At 45.0% G+C, this 19,175-nt stretch overlaps 1 protein-coding gene across 3 annotated transcripts in view; it reads left to right on the plus strand.

The window, feature by feature from the left end:
• MLLT3 (MLLT3 super elongation complex subunit) overlaps positions 1-19,175 on the plus strand; it is a 299,778-nt gene that overhangs the window by 138,901 nt on the left and 141,702 nt on the right. For all 3 annotated transcript variants that reach the window (XM_020790344.3, XM_072992060.2, XM_078384923.1), the window contains exon 3: positions 10,082-10,164. In XM_020790344.3, the coding sequence (XP_020646003.2) occupies positions 10,082-10,164 (83 nt within the window). The remainder of the gene's footprint in view (positions 1-10,081; positions 10,165-19,175) is intronic.

Raw genomic sequence — 19,175 nt, forward strand, 5'->3', positions numbered from 1 at the left:
TTGTCTGCTTGTGACCTCAAAGAAGCTAGAGAGGGATCATTAAGTTGCTTCAGTCTAAAGTCCTCTGATCCCTTAGGTATCACCTCCTCTATTGTAGTTTCAGTTGTAGCTGCATTATCAGGTTCGGTCACAAGAGGCTGCTGTTGGGTAAGGTCTCCATCTGAGCTATCCTCAGTGGATTCCTGCTCCCGTTCAGGATTATGCATCTCCCTACTTTGAGAACGTGTGACTACCGACATCGAAGTTGCATTTTGACTCTGCATGTGATCCAAAAAAGCAAGATCATTTCCAAGAAGAAAATCAGGTTTTCCCTCATGGGTTAAAATATGTTTTGCACCTGACCAGGACTTATAGGTAATTTTTACATAAGCTAGAGGAATGAAATGCTGATCAGTCTCTATAGATCCATAAGTTTTTATTGGACACCTCAGGTTGTTCAAGATCAAGGTGGGGTCTAGAAAATGTTTGCTTATCGAAGAAATGTCGGCACCCGAGTCACGAAAAGCACTTAAAGCCATATCACCTCCAGGTGTGTGAAGAAAAACCACCTCAGAAAATGTGCGGGTTGCCCAGTCCCTTTGCGCAGTTGGTACTATGCAATCAGGATCCATAACAGAAAACCTCTCTCCTGATGCAGTCTCTTACAATTTCTGAGGAAATTGAAGCAATTTGTAAGTCCAAAACTCTAGGCACATATTGGTTTACTGCTGCCTGCATTCCACTGGCTTGCGAAGGGGTTACAGTTAGGTTAACTCCTTCCTGACTCTGTGAAGGCACAATGCTTGACTGGTGAGGCACAGAAACTGCATTACTGGCAGCTGGCACTTGCTGAGTTCCCGCTGGCACAGAACTTACATACGCCATCTTGGGTGTGCCTGCTTTAGATCTGCGTGGGGCTGGCACAGGTGTTTTTCTAGCTGGCTCCTTAACTTGGCTAGCTGGCACATTCAACCTTGGGCAATCTCGTCGCAGATGAGAGCCACCACATTCAAAACATTTAAGAGGCGTTTTACTCTGACTAGGAGCTAGGCTCCTGCGTTGCTCAAATGAACTTTGCCTGGGTTCTTGAGAAAAAGACTTTCTAAAATCAGGCTGACTCTGTCTCTTAGGTGCTACTGGTGCAGTCTTTGCCCTAACGGCAGGTTCATGCGTTTTAAAGGAGAAAATTTCATCAGTCTTTAAAGCAAGGGTTTGCAAGTCTTTGTAGCCTCTCTCCAACAAAGTACTCCTTATTTCTGAAGGCACTAAATTAAGAAAATGCTCCATGTACAACGCAGTTCTTAAATCCTCAAAGGTACTGGCGCCCAAGGAGCTCAACCACTGATCACCTAGATGTTCTATTTTGTCAGCTAGTGCAGAATAACACTCATTAGGCTGCTTTTTCAGTTTTCTAAAGTTCTGCCTCAGTATTTCCGAAGTGAAACCAAATTTTTTCTTTACCACCTCTTTAAAAATAGGCCAGTCAGGGTCCTCATCAGATAATTTGGCTACTATGTTGGCAAGTTGCCCAGAACACTGAGTACGCAATAGCTTGAGGTACCAGGCCTCCGGTATCCTAAGATCTCGACACGCTTGTTCATAAAGAGATAAAAATGATAAGATATCGCCATCATGGTAGTAAGGTAGATTGCTTCTATCAACACTGGCTATTGAGTTCTTAAACTCCTCTTTTTCCTTCAGCTCATTAACCAAACGCTCCACCTTTGCGTCTCTGTACTGCTTCAATAACTCATCAGCAATGTTCTGATTATGAATAGATTGAGTGTGACAAGCAACAAAATTAGCAAACATAAGGGTTAACTTATCCACTGGTGATAGACTCTTGTTAGGATCAGGACCCTCAGCACCGGCTGCTGCTGCTGCTGCTGCTCCTGCTGTCCCATCAGAAATGCCTCTGCCTGGCACTCCCCTCCCTACTGGAGTGCTGGCACCCGCCATTTCCTCTGCCTGATCCATCTGTTGCAACTTAGTCCAAGTCTGATCTGGATCAGATCTAAGTAGGTCCTGGACGTCCTGTGCTGGGAGTTTAGCCATTATATTTCCCTTTTGTAATTCCCTTCTCAGTTGTGAAGAACCATAAGTAATCCTTTGCTTAGCTCCACTTTGAGTCAAGACGTCGTGCTCAAGAGCCTCCAAAAGCTCTTGGTGCCAGGGCTTCGTATCTTTACTAACCAAAGGCAGCCTAGCAGATGCACCACCAATCTTAACTTTTCTCTGAGTCACAAACAGCTCTCCAGGCAACTCCAAAAATTCTTCTCCTTCTAAGTGTTGCTCCATACAAGCTGCAACTAACACAAACGCCAAGCTGACCCAAAAGGAAAAATCTCTCCCTGCCCATGTAGCCGAAACTGTAGGGCGAGGGCAAAGCCATAAAACACTCTGGCAGGAAACAGCCCTAAACTGGAGCTTCAGAAGGGCGACTGTTTACTTGCATGAAAATGCCCACTCATTAAACAGCCCAATTACATAACCAAAGCATTAGTTCTTACAGAACTAGATCGGATCGGAGCTGCGGTGCCTGCCGAGGAGTCCGGCCATGCCTCCCACCCTTCTCAAGCCGAAGGAGGTGGGGGTGGGGGTGGGAGGCATGGCCGGACTCCTTGGCAGGCACCGCGGCTCAGATCGGATCGGAGCCGCGGTGCCTGCCGAGGAGTCCGGCCATGCCTCCCACCCGCCTCAGGCCGCGGGGGGAGGGTGGTGGGATCCATCCGGATCCCCCCACCCTCTCCCCGCGGCTTGGATCCGACCCGCGGCAGGCTACCCCATGCATGGTCGGACTCCTGAGAGTCCGACCATGGCCGGGGAAGCCGGCCGCAGGGAAGGGGAATCCCAGCGGTGGCCTCGGAAGGACCCTTCGGAAGGGTCCTTCCGAGGCCACCGCAGGCATTTTCCCCCAGCTGAGTGGCGGGAGCTTCAAAGCCCCGCTGCTCAGCTGGGGGAAAATATCGGCAGTTGGGGGTGGCTTTGGATGGATCCCAAAGCCACCGCCGACCGCCGACATTTGCCTTCCGAGCTCTCAAAGGGCTTCCCCACCACAAATTGGAGAAAGCCCTTTGAGAGCTCGGAAGGCTCTCAGCGGCAGCGGGGACAGGGTAGGGGGTGTCCGAATGGCTTCCAGGCGAAGCACTGGAAGCCATTCGGAACCCCCCTGCCCCCGCCGCCGCTTGGATCCAGCCCCCGGCCGGTTCCCCTTGCATGGTCTGATCCGACCATGCAAGGGGAACCGGCTGGGGGCCGGATCTAAGCTCCTACCGCCGCCGCCGCCGCTTGGATCCGGCCCCTGGCCGGTTCCCCTTGCTTGGTCTGATCTGACCATGCAAGGGGAACCGGCTGGGGGCCGGATCAAAGCTCCTACCGCCGCCGCCGCTGCTTGGATCCGGCCCCCGGCCGGTTCCCCTTGCTTGGTCTGATCTGACCAAGCAAGGGGAACTGGCCGGGGGGCGAATCCAAGCGCCGGCGGCGGTAGGGGCTTTGATCCGGCCCCCGGCCGGTTCCCCTTGCTTGGTCTGATCTGACCATGCAAGGGGAACCGGCCGGGGGCCGGATCCATGCTTCTACCGCCGCCGCCGCTGCTTGGATCCGGCCCCCGGCCGGTTCCCCTTGCTTGGTCTGATCAGACCATGCAAGGTGAACCGGCCGGGGGCCGTATCCAAGCAGCGGCGGTGGCGGTAGGAGCTTAGATCCGGCCCCCAGCCGGATCCAAGCTCCTACCGCCGCCGCCGCTGCTTAGATTCTCCCCCCGGCCGGCTTTCCCTTCCATGGTCGGACTCTCTGGAGTCCAGCCATGGATGGGGTAACCAGCCGGGGGGAGAATCCTAAGCTCCTACCGCTGCCGCCGCCGCTTGGATCCGGCCCCCGGCCGGTTCCCCTTGCACAGTCGGATCCGACCATGCAAGGGGAACCGGCCAGGGGGCGGTTCCAAGCGGCGGCGGTGGCGGTGGGGCTTGGATCCGCCTCCCGGCCGGTTACCCCATTCATGGCCGGACTCCTGAGAGTCCGACCATGGAAGGGGAACCAGCCGGGGGCCAGATCCTAGCCCCGGATGCCTGATAGGCATCCGGACCCCTGCCGCCGCGGCTTGGATCCGCGTTGCGGCCGGCTACCCCATCCATGATCGGACTCCTGAGAGTCCGACCATGGCGGGGGTAGCCGGCCGCGGGGCGGATACAAGCAGCGGCGGCGGTGGGGGTCCGGATGCCTTTTAGGCATCCGAAGGGGAATCCCGGCGGTGGCCTCGGAAGGACCCTTCGGAAGGGTCCTTCCGAGGCTACCGCCGGCATTTTCCCCCAGCTGAGCAGCGGGGCTCCCGCTCAGCTAGGGGAAAATGCCCCCTCCGAAGGGGAATCCCGGCGGTGGCCTTGGAACGACCCTTCGGAAGGGTCCTTCCGAGGCTACCGCCGGCATTTTCCCCCAGCTGAGCAGCGGGGCTCCCGCTCAGCTAGGGGAAAATGCCCCCTCTGAAGGGGAATCCCGGCGGTGGCCTTGGAGCCACCCTTCGGAAGGGTCCTTCCGAGGCTACCACCGGCATTTTTCCCCAGCTGAGCAGCGGGAGCGGTCCTTTGGAGGCTCCCGCCACTCAGCTGGGGGAAAATGGGGCCCATGGGGAAAACATCGCAAAGCGATTTTTCCCCATAGGCAACATCGCAAAGCGATGGCAAAAGAGATTGCTTTTTTGCCATCGCTATGCGAATTCATCGTTAACCGGAGCACTCGTTAAATGAGGCACCACTGTATACATATATACATATATACATATATACATATATACATACAGATAGATAGATAGATAGATAGATAGATAGATAGATAGATAGATAGATAGATAGATAGATAGATAGATAGATAGATAGATAGATAGATAGATAGATAGAAAAAGCAAGAGAATTGTGAGAGCTTTGGCTATAGGAATGGAACAGATAAATGAAGTGGAGTAGCAAGATAATTTGCTAACATTATGCATGTAAAGCTAGGGTTGCCAGATACATGGGTACCAAAAGGAGGGCATAGAAAGACAAAAAAGGGGACAGAGGAGGACATATTGTTTCATGTTCCATTTGAATAGTTCTGGATTAAACCCTCATTCAATACAATTTTATTACAATAGCTGCCAATAAATGTCTCTTAGTGAACCAACCAAGAAGCAGTCATGTTAAAAAATAAAAATAAATTCAATGGAGGCTTTTTTCAAAATACCAAAAAACATTATTTAAACAGCCAATTGTACCCAAACCCACCCCAGCCCGGCTGCGGGATCCCCCAGCTGCTCACATTCTGCACAGGCTCAGAGGCAACCTTGCTAATCTGGACGCCCAAACAAGGCTCTAGCACAGGCAGGGGGAAAGTTGCGCCGGGCAAAACTGAATGAGGCAGCCTCCCCTCCCCTGAGGGTCATAAGTTCAAGGCTGGGGTGTGTGGGAGTTGGAGTCCCCAAAAGGGACTTTGAACACACACAGTCTGGGCACTCGCCTTCCCATTGATGCGCTTGGGCTCTGCTTGCTCCTGCCTGGCTTGGCGGGCAGAGCTCCACCCGCGCTGCCTTTTAAGGCTCCACATGGGCTGGGCAGGCATGGCAGATCGCGGAGCAGCCACGGCGGTGTCGTGAAGGGGCAAGGACTGCACTCCAGCACTGGCGGCAGCTAAGGGGGGTCGTGGGGAAAGACTGGGGGAGGGGGGTTCCTTCCCCCTCTCCCCCTCTCATCCAAGATGATAACATAAAATATACAAAAGCCAGACATTTTAAAGGTTTTTATCTTTGCCTGCCGGATGGAGGACATTAGGCTAAAAAAGAGGACATGTCCTCCTTTTGCCTGACGTCTGGCAACCCTATGGCAGACTTTAATGGGTAAATTTTCATAAAATGGTGGTGGGAAGGTAGATTTGATTTTAATCAGTTCGAGTCAATAAATCAAGTCAGTAAGACTTGATTTAAATCATGATATTTAAATCTAAAGGTTCATTCTTGTTGGTAGTTATAATTTTTAATATTTGCAATATTTAGAATAATAACCTGTCAGATTAGTAAAGCAGCATATCAGAAGAGATATTAGTTTAATAGGTTAATGACCCATATTTAGACAACTACTTAAATTGTGTTATTAACATTATATGGCATATATATTCTTGTATTTGCTCAAACATCAATGTGTTAATTGTTTGTACATAGATTTACAGAACAACAATGGGTTTAAGGTCTTTTCCTAAACTTTGTTTATTTTATACCATTTATACCATTTTTACTGTGATATCTCATCTTGCATAACTTGGATTAATTGAATTAGTTTAAAAAATGTAAACAATACATGAATATACAGCTTCATGCTACATAACTTCTATTTTATGCTGAATAACCTTTGAACTATAATGTAAAACAGAAAACTATATTTAGATAGCTTTTTCCTCAAAAAGCATTTATTTATTTATTTATTTATTTATTTATTTATTTATTTATTTATTTATTTATTTATTTCATTCTAATAAATTTGATTTAAATTTTTTAATGTTTTTTTTTTTAAATCATCAATTTTAATCCACCCTGAGTTTGGGGTGGGGAAACTGGCTTGGCCTTAAAAAATTAATGTATAAGCAACATGCCACTGAGCAAGTCTCAAAGATGTTTTATTGATCAAGACTGATAGTTTTTCTTTGTTTTCTTCATATTCACTGCTATGCCGTCTCCGAGTTTCTGCATTTAAGATCTTTATCCCTCATCCCCCCCCCAAAAGAACATGTTTTAGATAATCTACACAGTTTGCTTTTTGAACATTTCAAGAAATGTTTACAATGAACATTTATACACTATAACTCTATAGCATTGTGCATGGGTGCAGAGAATCTTCTGTAACACACTTATTTTCATGCCCAGAAATTGAGTACGTGCACACACCACTGTTTTTACCTTTTAAAAAAATTCCTTCATTTTACTCTTCAGCCATTTCCAAGTACTCACAATAGGCTGCTTTTTAAGACAAAGCTATGAACACATTCCCTGGAGGTTTCTGTAAACATGATCTTAACAACACTGCACAGCTGTTTCATCAAATACTTTACATGTACAATATACAGAGCAAAGCAGATGTGAGAAACTATTCTCCCACTCACAGCATCTCAGATAAGCACAGTCAATGGTCTGGACCGATAGGATTTGTGCTCCACCTGGACAACCATATGTTTCTTATTTGTAGTATATAGCCATCCAAAATAAAAGATAGTATTCAGCATTGCATGGTTTGCTTTGATTTTTAGGAATATGTTGTTTCTTGATTGCTCAGTCATTGCTCAGTGAGTAGTGATGTCTGTGCTGGCTGTCTTTAAAGGAGGATTAGAGAAATCTCACATAAAATGAAACATTGTCTGTGGCTACCAGTCCTGATTTTATGGAATATCCACATTCAAAGGCAGTAAGCCACTGGTTGCTTGGGTAGCGGAAGGATAGAACAGTGGCCTTTACATATGTACTGGGAGAAGAGGGTTTTTTGGTAAATGTAGACTCTGTTGCTGTTCTGGTCAATGTGTTTTGAAAACATAGTATGTAGTCTACTCTTGAAGTTGCCTTGCTCTCCTATTTCCAAAATATCTTTGTGTTAAATTTCTAACATAATAGTAAGGGTTTCATAGCCAAGAAATTCTGTGAGTTAATAGACAGAAAAGTAAATTTTAATTGTAAAAGCATAACAAAAAATAACTTCACCAAGCTCTTCATCTACATATTTTAACAATGGCCAGCCAGGCGTTCCCTGCCACAGAGAAGACACAAAAATAAAAGCCTAATCTATTCGCGAAGGCTTTCAAGGCCGGGATCTAATGGTTGTTCTGGGTTTTTCGGGCTCTTTGGCCGTGTTCTGAAGTTTCTTCTTCCTGACGTTTCGCCAGTCTCTGTGGCCAGCATCTTCAGAGGACAGCAGGCTGTACAGAGTACAGAGTACAGGTTGCTGAAGATGCCGGCCACAGAGACTGGCGAAACGTCAGGAAGAACAACCTTCAGAACACGGCCAAAGAGTCCGAAAAACCCAGAACAACCAAAAGCCTAATCTGTTATTAGGTTTGCTCTTACCTGTTGAAACCATTCTGTCTTAGCTTTCTTAAAATGTTGGTTTGCTTCCTTGCTTGATTAAAATTTGGACCTTTAATAGCCAAATACCTCATTTATATTGCCAGAAATTTAGATTTGTCATACATTGCAGTGGGCAGTGGATTCCAGGCTTCATTTTAATATTTGATTCCAGGCTTAAGTTAATTTCAGCCATCCTATCTTAATGCTGTTCTTTAGTTTGGATGTGTAATTTAAGAAGATATATGAAACATTACAGTTGCAATTCCTGTGTCTAATAGTCATATTTTATTTAATTCTGTGGAACCAGGAGTATCAACCTGTTTCCAAGCCTCTTCAAAACTTGCAAGTTGATTACAGAGCTGATGTTATAACTGGGGTTTTGCCTTGGTCAAAAGAGAGCAACATGAGCATAGTTTTCAATCTCCATGTGAATGTATCTTACATATTGACCAATTCACATTTTTAAATTCAGTGGCAGATTTGTTTTACATATGCATTTAATGTACAGTATTTTAAAAATACACCCAAAAATCTTCAGAAGAAAGTGGGATAAAATGTCTATATTTAGCCACATCTATAAACTGTTGCAGAGCTAAAAATACTGTAACACATTTGATTCAGCATGTCAATGCCATATTGGTTACTGTTGTATTAAAGAAGAGGAGTGGCACTAAACATTTTATAATATATAGAAAGTAATGTTGAAACATTGCTTGTTCTTTTGATATACCATTGTTGCTTTCTCTTCTTGTTAACACTGATAATGCATACATCTAATGTGTTATTTCAATATTTTGCATATGAAACATAACCTGCCTGTTAGATCCTGCTCACTGAATCCATTATCTGTGCATAAAGAGCGGTTTGGAGATGAAATAAGGGAAAGAGCAGTGGAAGAAAGCAAATCCCAGATTGCATAGTCTGTACAGAGAATACAACCCTCTTTGTTTTGTTTAGGTATGTTTGCAGGTATAGATGTTAGGTGTGTGCAGTGCACCACCAATGTGATCCATGCCCAAATACTAAGAGCACACAAAATAGGTGCCCACTCCAGCTCTGAACCCTTTTGGCAACATACTGACCTGATGTTTATCCAGTCAGCTATGACTTGCCATCTCCTTTGCCATTAATCTTTTCCATTTCTTTTTCCTTGCTTGAAATAGCTGGGCAACTTTGGTTAAAAAAAAAGTTAAACATGAATTCCAAAGGGAATGTTCCTCTGCCCTGTGGATGACTAGCAGCTCTTTGCTGTGCCCAATACTCACTCCATGATTGTACATATACTTATGTTTTAGTCAATTTTTCTACATTTGTCTAAAGATAATATATGTCTCTAATAGCTGCCATGCTGCGGCTTCTAGACTGCTTCTAACTCCTACAAAATTTAGAGGCAAGGGATGATTTCTGTGCCAAGAAATAATGGGCTGCAAATGACATTAAAATAACGAAAACAATAGTAACAACTACACAAATATTTGTTTCATTAAAATATATTATATTGACTGGGGGAGAATTTAACTCAGAAAAAATTCTGAAAATACTTTTGCTACCTTGTATAAGTAGAAATCTGATTTAGTATGCATGCTTAATTTGGTCAATAAAAGGAAAGGTTGTTAATTATGTGTGATATTTTAGTAACCAAAATTAGTTGAGTAGAACTGTTTAACTAGTGGGAAAATAATAATCAAAGTACACTTCGCATTGTTTAAATATTGAGGTTGAGTCAGATTCAAAACTCTGGAAATTTTTATCAAAATAATTTAGATTTTTTATGAGAGGAGAACACAGTGTGCATCTTCAACTAATTAGCTAGTTTGTTACCAAGGGGCTTATCATCAGAAGGTTGGTCACCAGTTGGTATATTAGAACAACAGTAAACACAATGACAGAGTGAGAGAATGTAAATTGATAACATTTTCCCCCAAATGCTTAAAAAAATAGGGACCTATTTTCTGAGACAATATAAATAGCTTCCTCTATAAAACAGTTGCACAAAGGGTTAAAAAATCAATCCTTTTTCTTTTCCCCCAGTGTGCAAAGATCCACCATACAAAGTGGAGGAATCTGGATATGCTGGTTTCATTTTGCCGATAGAGGTTTACTTCAAGAACAAGGTATGTAATTCTGCTATATTGTTTGGTTTGATTTCTCAGAATACATAAAATATTTGGAATTCTTTCTCTTCAACAGTGCTTTGAGAAAAGTTGGTAAATGTCAATTTAAACGGTAAAATTCAGATGCTGCTGTACTTTTAGAAACCAATTTAACACAAAGGTTGTTCTAGAATACTGATTGGTTGATTGACTGACTGACTGATTGATTGATTTTTATGCTGCCCATCTGATTACTAAGGCTGGATAGTTTACACCAGAGGTCTTCAACCCCCAGTCCATGGCCCGTTGCCAATCTGTGGCTTGAGCCCGACCAGGCCACGAAGACAGACCTCCACCCCCCCTCTACATGGACTCCCCACAGCTGCTTTGCGCATGCACGCGTGTGCCAGCGCCGGCATGAGTGCTCCCTCACCCATTCAGGCATGTGCCCGTGCACACAAAGCAGCTGTGGGGAGGGGAGTGCATGTGGGGGGTGGAGGTCTGTCTTTGCGGTCTGGCAGCCACGGGGGTAGCCTAGAGCTGGGAGGCTGAGCATGGCCGGGTGCTCCAGCTGCTGGCCTCCCAGTGGCAGCGGGGGTGGCCATGAGCCAGAAGGCTGACCATGGCTGGCGGCTCCAGCTGCTGGCCTCCTGGCGGTGGTGGCGGGAGTGGCCAAAAGCCAGGAGACTGAGCATGGCTGTGTGCTCCGGCTGCTCGCCTCTTGGCGGGCTCCAACACGACCCGGGTCAGCGCTCCTTGCCGCCCTCAGCAAGCCGATGCCACCGCTGGTGCCTCCAGCTCTGGAACCGGCACCAGCGGCTGCTCGCCATTTGAATTTCCTGCCGTGGAGGGTGGCGAGGAGCCCTGCCCCGGCCTCGTTGGAGCCCGTTGAGAGGCGAGCAGCCAGAGGGAGCCCTCCAGCCATGCTCAGACTCCCAGGCTTCCACCACCACCAGCACACTCCCCTGCGCATGTGTGAAGCAGTGGGGGAGCTTTGCATATGCATCTGAGAGTGCAAGCGCAAGGGGGCACCCCCACCTCCCTGAGAGATTCAGCTGGTCTGCAGGAGGAAAAAGGTTGACGACCTCTGGTTTACATGTTGAACAACATACAGTGGGGTCTTGACTTAAGAACGGCTCGAGTTAAGAACATTTTGACTTAAGAACCACTCTCATAGGAAAATATTGACTTGACTTACATACTTAGATTTGAGTTAAGAACTGAAAAAAACCCACGTGGGAGGCAGGGAAAGTGCAAAATTTAAACTTTCAGTTAACTGTTGGCCAGTGAAAAGGGTGCCTGTCTGCTTCCTCACTCCTCCCAGCGTTTAGAGAGTGGATTGGGAGACAGTCTTCGGACTGCCTGGTACTGTACTGCCTGGACTGTATTTTCCCTGCCTTTCCTGAACCTTTCTTGACCTAAGGAACAAAGAAACAAAATATCCCCCTCTAGTGGTCGAAGGCAGAATAGCAGCTTCCCATTAGTTTCTATGGACGGAAAAGAGCAGATACGGATCAAATGGTTTTCAATGCATTCCTATGGGAAATGCAGATTTGACCTGAGAACTTTTTGACTTGAGAACCGCCTTCCAATACAGATTAAGTTCTCAAGTCAAGACCCCACTGTATTAACAACAATTAAAATAAAACATAATAATATAAATCAGAATTAAGAAAACATAGCAACAGGATGTAACTACTATGGGTGAAACTGAATGGTCTGCTAACTGACAGAAATATATTTGTTACTGAAATGCATTTTTGTATGATTACTTTCTAAATGTACTCTGGAACACTGGAGATCCTCTAGGTCAGTGGTCCTCAACCTTGGACCTCCAGATGTTCCTGGACTTCAACTCCCAGAAATCCTGGCCAGCAGAAATGGTGGTGAAGGCTTCTGGGAGTTGCAGTCCAAGAACATCTGGAGGCCCAAGGTTGGGGACCACTGCTCTAGGTGGTGGAATACACAAAGAGCTGTGGAGACAAAGAAAGCATCAGAAAATTCATAAACAAAAGTTCATTTCTATAGAATTGAATGTTGTCCAGTAGGGAAATGTTTTCATTCCCACTGCACAGTTCCCAGCGGGGTACATAGTGAAGAATTTGGTACTGTCTTGGAATCTGTTCACCAAAATCCTGTTCTTAGTGTAGTAAATTGTACTAGAGTAAATTGTCCTGAATCAAGGGGGTTTGATGATTTAACTCTTCTGTAAGTTCCATTGATTCCAATAGGCCTATTCTAACTGCAACGTTCTTTGGCATAGTAAGTTGCAGTTAGAATAAACCCACTTGAATTAATGGAACTTGCAGAGGAGGTGAATCACCAAATCTCCATTCATTCAGTGGGCCACTCTATTGCAATTTATTATGCTAAACAACAATGTCGTCATTGAAACTATTGATTAGATTAACTTTGAGCAAATTTTAAAGAGCTTGTTAAAATAAGGGAAATAAATGAAATGTTTCTGTCTTAAATATTATTCCTCTCTATATGTACAGAGAGAGGAATGGAAGTGGAGAACTTTTGGTAACTTTATATTAGACAAAATTATATAAAATATTATATATATTTATATAAAAGACAAATTATAATACTAGACAAATATTAGACAAACTGTAATATTATACAAATTTAGTTAACTCAGCTTTTTGTGAATTGTGTAATTTTTGTTCTTGCAGCTGTACTAAATTAATATTGTAATTACTTGGTTCTTCGTTGTGGTCTCTGAATGCAGACTAATGGGTAACATTTTGTGCTTGTATGAATCCTCAGAACCATCTAGAGCTAAAACCAGGAGATCATTAGAGGCCACTCTCTCCCACATTGCCTGTTTGCGCCTCTGATGGTCTTCCCTCAGTTCCTTTTTTGCTACTGCTCAAGGAACTTTCTGTAGCTGCCATCCCCGAGTGGCTTCTTCTTTGTTTTCTCTTTCTTTCCTTGTCTTTTGGACTTGCCTCTTAATCTTCACTTGTGTGGGTTCTTTTTCTCCCTGCCAAGACAAGGATTGGACTCTTTATTAAATCTGAACATTCTACATTCAGTTCTTTTTCGTTTTTCTCCTCTTGCAGGACCCCCTCCCTCATTCCCAGCCCTTTATGGCCTCAAGGGGCCCTTCCAAAAAGTGTCATTGGTGCGGCAACAAACTCCCCTCGATGGGCAGACATTCCCGTTGTCTTTTTTGTCTTAAAGAACAACATGAGCCCCAATCCTGCCAGCGTTGCTGTAGATTTATCAAGGTTGCCCTCCAGCACTAACTTGACCACGTAAAGGTCCATCTCAGGGAAGCCTCCCTTCGGCCCTCTGCTGATATAGATCTATCTCAAGATGCACCACTGGCTCCGTCCCCTAAGCCTACTCCCTCCAAATCCTCATCAACCTCCAAATCCTCAGGCTTGAAATTCTCGATGTCGGAAGGATTTGGCTTTGAAGACTTCGGACCCAAAGACCTTGGCTTCCACTACAAAATCCTCTAAGAAAAGGAAGAAGCACGGACCCAATGCCGAGCCTTCACCTAAGAAGCTTCACCAGGATAGAGGTCTACAGAAGCCCACACTTTCCTAGACCTGCCGAATACCACTCCCTCCCAAGTTGTCACTGAGACTATCTCTTAGCCATCTGACAACAATGCTCTCAAACTTACTCTCCTTTCTCTATCTTCAGCCAATCCCCCGATTGGGTACATGACCCCCCACTGGGCCAGGGGCAACCTTCTTCTTCTCCCATTTCTTCTGCCTCTTCATTGGCTTCTCTCTGACACACAGTTCTTTACCAACCTTTTCCAGCAAAGCCCTTTCTAGAGGCTTCCGCTTGGGCTTCAAGACCAGCTGAATATCCTGTCCATCGTCACCAAGCCTACCATTCTTCAGAGACCTATTGAGACTAGGAGGAGCTCAAACCTGGAGCGACCAGTACTTATTACCATCCTCACTACCTCGGTGAGCATACTGGATCCCATCGTGGGATGCCTTAGGCCCCCTCCAACTGTTGCTGAGCCTCTGCTTCACAGTTGGTTGCTCTCCACTAATCTCAGAGTATCTCCCAGAGCCCCTCGCAATCCACTTACCAGGTGTGCGCAATGCATTGGTCGACTCTCTCAGTCACACCCAGGCTCAACTTCATGAATGGGAGCAGGATGCCACTGTTTTTCACTCTATCACTGCTTGGTGGGGCCTCCTAGAGCTAGACCTCTTCACAAGTAACCTCAATGTGAAATGTGCTCTCTTCTGTTCCAGAGGCAGTGTGGGATACAACTCCCTAGGTGAAAGAGGTGGGTTTCTGTGTCTTTTCCCCATTCCTCCTGCTACACAGGGTGATCCTCAGGTTGTGTAGAGGCAGGACCGACACTGTCCTAATCACTCCTTCGTAGCCTCATCAGGCCTGGTTTGCACCCCTTCTACAGAGCTGCAACGCCTACCTTTGTCTGCTGAGGCTTCTTCACATTCACTCCCAGAGTGAAGGATTCATCATCCATCCCAACCCTCAGACTCTTGCAATCATCGTCTGGAGGCTTTTCCCACTCTAACTTAAGTCCTCTAGGGTTTGCAGCGCCCCCTCTGTGAGGAAGTGCTGTGCCTATAAATGGTGGAAATTCATCTCATTTGCAACTTCTAAAGGCTTATCACTGTCATGTTCCCGCCTGTCCCCTGGCTGTTTCACCAAGCAAAGGGCACAAGCCACACGTCGTGTTGCTGCCACCAACTGATTCACCAACATTGTTTATTATTAATGATACAGGTCCAAGGCAATGTATCATTTTTAAAAGAACAAAATAGAAGTTGTTTATTATTACAGGTGATGAAGGTACAGTCGATGATGTTAACTCTTAACAAAACATTCTACTTCATTCACCCCCAATCGCCGACCCTCTCTCTCAACTCCCCAAACTCCAAATTCACAAATCCTTCCCTTCTCCCCCTCCTGCAGAGACTCCTGTATCTGGTGACTCTGCCTCTCCAGTGCTCTCATTGGTACATGCAGATAGCTCATTAATATTCATGACCTGGGTGGACACCACAATCGCCATTCAGTCCGTCCCTTCCCGTCATATGTGAGTTCCTGCTGGCCTTGAAGGAAGATGGTCTCTCTTCCTTAAAGTCTGTCAGCAATTATAGCCAATCAACCTCAGGGTTCTCCAGCATCCCTCCTGTTTTGTGATGCTACAATGAAGCACTCTGTCAAGGGCCTTCACAACCTATTTCCTGATGTCCCCCCACCCAGTAGTCCCTTACACTGTTTCTCTGTTATCTCACAAAAACCCCTTTCAAACCCTTGGCAACTCCTTACCTTTGTTTCCTGATGCTGAAGTTTTCTTCAGGTTTTCTTTGTGGCCATCACCTCTGGCTCCATGACCCCCTTTTCTTCAGTTCTACAAAGACAAGGTGATTGCTTTTTCAGACATTTCCTTCATTCTGAAAGTGCACTCACACTTAGGCCTTCGCCACTCCATGATTTTACCTGGTTTTTACCTGTCTCCTTCCTTTCCACTTGAGTAGTCTCTTCACTTCCTCAATGTCAGATTTGTTTTGGCCTTCTACACTGTTAGAACTTGGAGTTTTCATAACACTGCCCAACTTTTTGTGACCTACATGAAGGCTGCCGCAGGCTCCTCTGTCTCAGCTCAGAGGCTGGCCAGGTGGATAGTCAACACCATCACTCTCTCATATGAGCTGTCTCATCACCTTTGCTGGTGACAGTGTGGGCGCACTCAACGCGGGCTGTTTCATCTTCAACAGCTTTCCTGTGGGGTATTCTTCTGGATGACATCTGTGTTGCTGCCACATGAGCCCAGCCTTCGACCTTCATCTCTCATTATCGTCTTGACACGTGAGCGGTCCACCAGCCCTGTGGGCAGAGCGGTGTTGCCTTCTGACAACCCTCCGACCGGTAAGTGAGCTTGCTATTCCTCCCATTAGTGTGCATTCACAGAGACCACGACGAAGAAGGATAGGTTACTTATTGTAATTATGGTTCTTCGAGTGGATCTCCGTGAATTCACATGTTCCTCCTTCCTCCCCTCTAGTCACGCTGCTTCCTAGCGGCAGTTGGGAAACTGAGGGAGGCCCATTGGAGGTGTAAACAGGCAACGTGGCAGGGCGGGGCCTCTAACAATCCCCTGAATTTTAACTCTAGAAGGTTCTTGAGGATTCACATAAGTGCAGAATGCTACCTATTAGTGTGCATTCATGGAGATCCACTCAAAGAAACATAGTTAAAGTAAGTAACCTATCCTTTTTGTATGAAGAGACAAAAGTCCACTGCTCCTATAGCACTATACATACATACAGCCTTTCAAGATATTTGATTCCCGTTATTTATACCTGCACTTTATAATGTGTACAATACATCTTTTAATATACAATATTCACCTTCATTCTCCCTTTAAAGGTTTACAGGAGAAGGATGAAATCTAACATATGTTGTTTCTAGGTAGCACTTTAAATGTGTAATTTAGCTACAAATCCATTAAACCAAGAACTAATAAAAAGATCTTTCCACAAGAGATAAAGGTGACCTGAAGATGAGTCAGCATACAAAACTTTTAACTAATACCATAAGGCAAGAGACCAAGCCCTACATTCTACTGATATGAAGCCTGCCTCTAACCATAGTCCTGCAGATGAGGCACATCTGGGCATTCCAAAAACTGAGCACAACAGATTTGAGAGCATAGTTTCAAGAGCTGAATTAAAACTTTGAATCCATATTGCTATACCATACAGCAGCTGGGATAAAATTTTGACCTTAACCACCTGCAATGCAGCAGGAATGAATTGTGCCTGCTTGGTGTAAAAAAAAAAAAAAAACCAAAGCACTGCTTTATTTGTATTCTGTGCCATCTGCAATTGTGACTGTCTGTGGCTGCTCCAAAAGAGAGTGGAGCTAAAAACATTGCCCAGGTATTTAAACTTCTTAATCTGCTCAATGTGCTGTCCATCAATTATCCACTTGTTTACCTGAGTAAGTCTAGAAAAAGCCATGATCTTGGTTTTTCTAAAATTAATTGTTATCAAGTTATCTTTACTGTAGCCCAGAAAATATGTGAAAATCATTTAAGTCTAAAGATGGGGGTATTCGTTTTCCCTCCCTCTGCCAGGAGTAGCTAGCCAACCGGGTGCTCCAGAGCGATTGGAAGGAAGAGCAGGGATGCCGGTGGCGGCAGACTCATGAGTGTGGACTTGTTAACTCCATCTGTGCAGGGGTATTTCCCCATCTGTATTTAAGGCTGTTTGCACTAGCAACATGAGAAAAGCACCATCTACATAGAACAACAAAGGAATCTTGGTCTCAGCCAGTTTTGAGCCATGGAATTCTGATGCTAAACATCTGTTTATCAAGTTATTAAGCAAAGATTAAACAATGTGGGGGCTAGTTATACCGCCCTGGCAGACCCCCCCTATCGGTAAGAACAGAATTTGACAAATTGCCATCCAGTCTGCACCTTACTCAAATTGTGATATAAGGCATCTAATAAGATGAAGCAATATTTTTTATCAGTTGAGAAGACATATAATTTATCTCATAATTTATCCCTTGGGGTTGAGTCAAAAGCTGATTTCAAGTTTATAAAGTCTACAGACAACCTATTCCCATAATGGGTCATATACGTCTCAGTTAGATGGTTAACTACTAAGCAATGGTCAAGCTTAGGGGCCCTTCCTGAACCCCTGTTCATTCCCAAGAATATTTTCTTCCTCAATCCAGGTGGTAAATCTAATATTTAAGTACCTGGCATATAATTTACCCACGACTGACAGTAAACTGATAGGTCTGTAATTTGGGAGATCCTCACTATCTCCTTTTTAAAGGACGTGGTGGCGCTGTGGGTAAACCGCAGAAGCCTGTGCTGCAGAGTCAGAAGACCAGCAGTCATAAGATCAAATCCACGCAACAGAGTGAGCTCCCATCGCTTTGTCCCAGCTTCTCGCCAACCTAGCAGTTCGAAAGCATGCAAATGAGAGTAGATAAATAGGTACCATCTCAGTGGGAAGGTAAAACGGTGTTCCCTAGTCACACTGGCCATGTGGCAACGGAAACTGTCTTCGGACAAGCGCTGGCTCTATAGCTTGAAAACGGGATGAGCACCGTCCCTTAATGTCAGACACGACTGGACTGAAAATGTCAAGGGGAACCTTTACCTTTACCTTTATCACTATAGCTTCTAGCCATGTGAGGGGGAAATGGGCAGTTTTATTGATGTATGTAAATAGGTGTAGTAAGAGAGGTACCCACCAATCTATGTTAGCTTGCAAATTTTCAGTTGGAATTATATCTGATCCTGGAGCCTTTCCAATATTCAGGCAGGAGACTAGGGTCTTTATTTCAGCCAGGGTCCCATTCTGGCAGATTATTTATGTCCAAAACAATTGAATTTTCCATTGGTTGTGTTCTTGTCTCAGCAAAGATTTTAGAGAAATAGTGCTCCCAAATGTTAGCAGGAATGCTGCAGGGCACTGGTAAATAATGCTCCGAATAATTTGGAGTTACAGTGGTGCCCCGCTTAACGAGCGCTTCGTTTAACAATGAATTCGCTTAGCGATGACTTTTTGGAGCATTTTTGCGCTCCGTTTAACTATGTTTCCTATGGGCGATTTTCGCTTAGCGATTTCAGGACCATGCTTCACATAACGATTAGTTTTTGGGTACCCTGTTTCGCTTAATGATGGTTTAAACAGCCTCATGTTTGCTGTTTTTTAAATGTTATAAAGTTAAAGTTTACTGTGTAAAATGTTTGAAATCATAAAGTGCACTTAATAAACCCTTTGTTAACCAAATTTGACTTTGTTCTTACTCTTTTTAAATTTGTTGTTGAATTTTTTTCCCCCATTGAGATGCATTGAATGGGTTTCAATGCATTTCAATTGGGGAACCACGTTTCGCTTAGCGATCTTTCCTATGGAGATTTTCGCTTAAAGATGGCGATCTGTTCCTATTGGAACGGATTATCCGGTTTTCAGTGCATTTCAATGGGAAACCGCGGTTTGCTTAGCGATGTTTTCCCGTAGCGATGATTTTTTTGGAACCAATTAAAATCG

Source organism: Pogona vitticeps, chromosome 2 (assembly GCF_051106095.1).
Source record: "Pogona vitticeps strain Pit_001003342236 chromosome 2, PviZW2.1, whole genome shotgun sequence".
In the NCBI taxonomy this organism is placed as follows: Eukaryota; Metazoa; Chordata; class Lepidosauria; order Squamata; family Agamidae; genus Pogona; species Pogona vitticeps.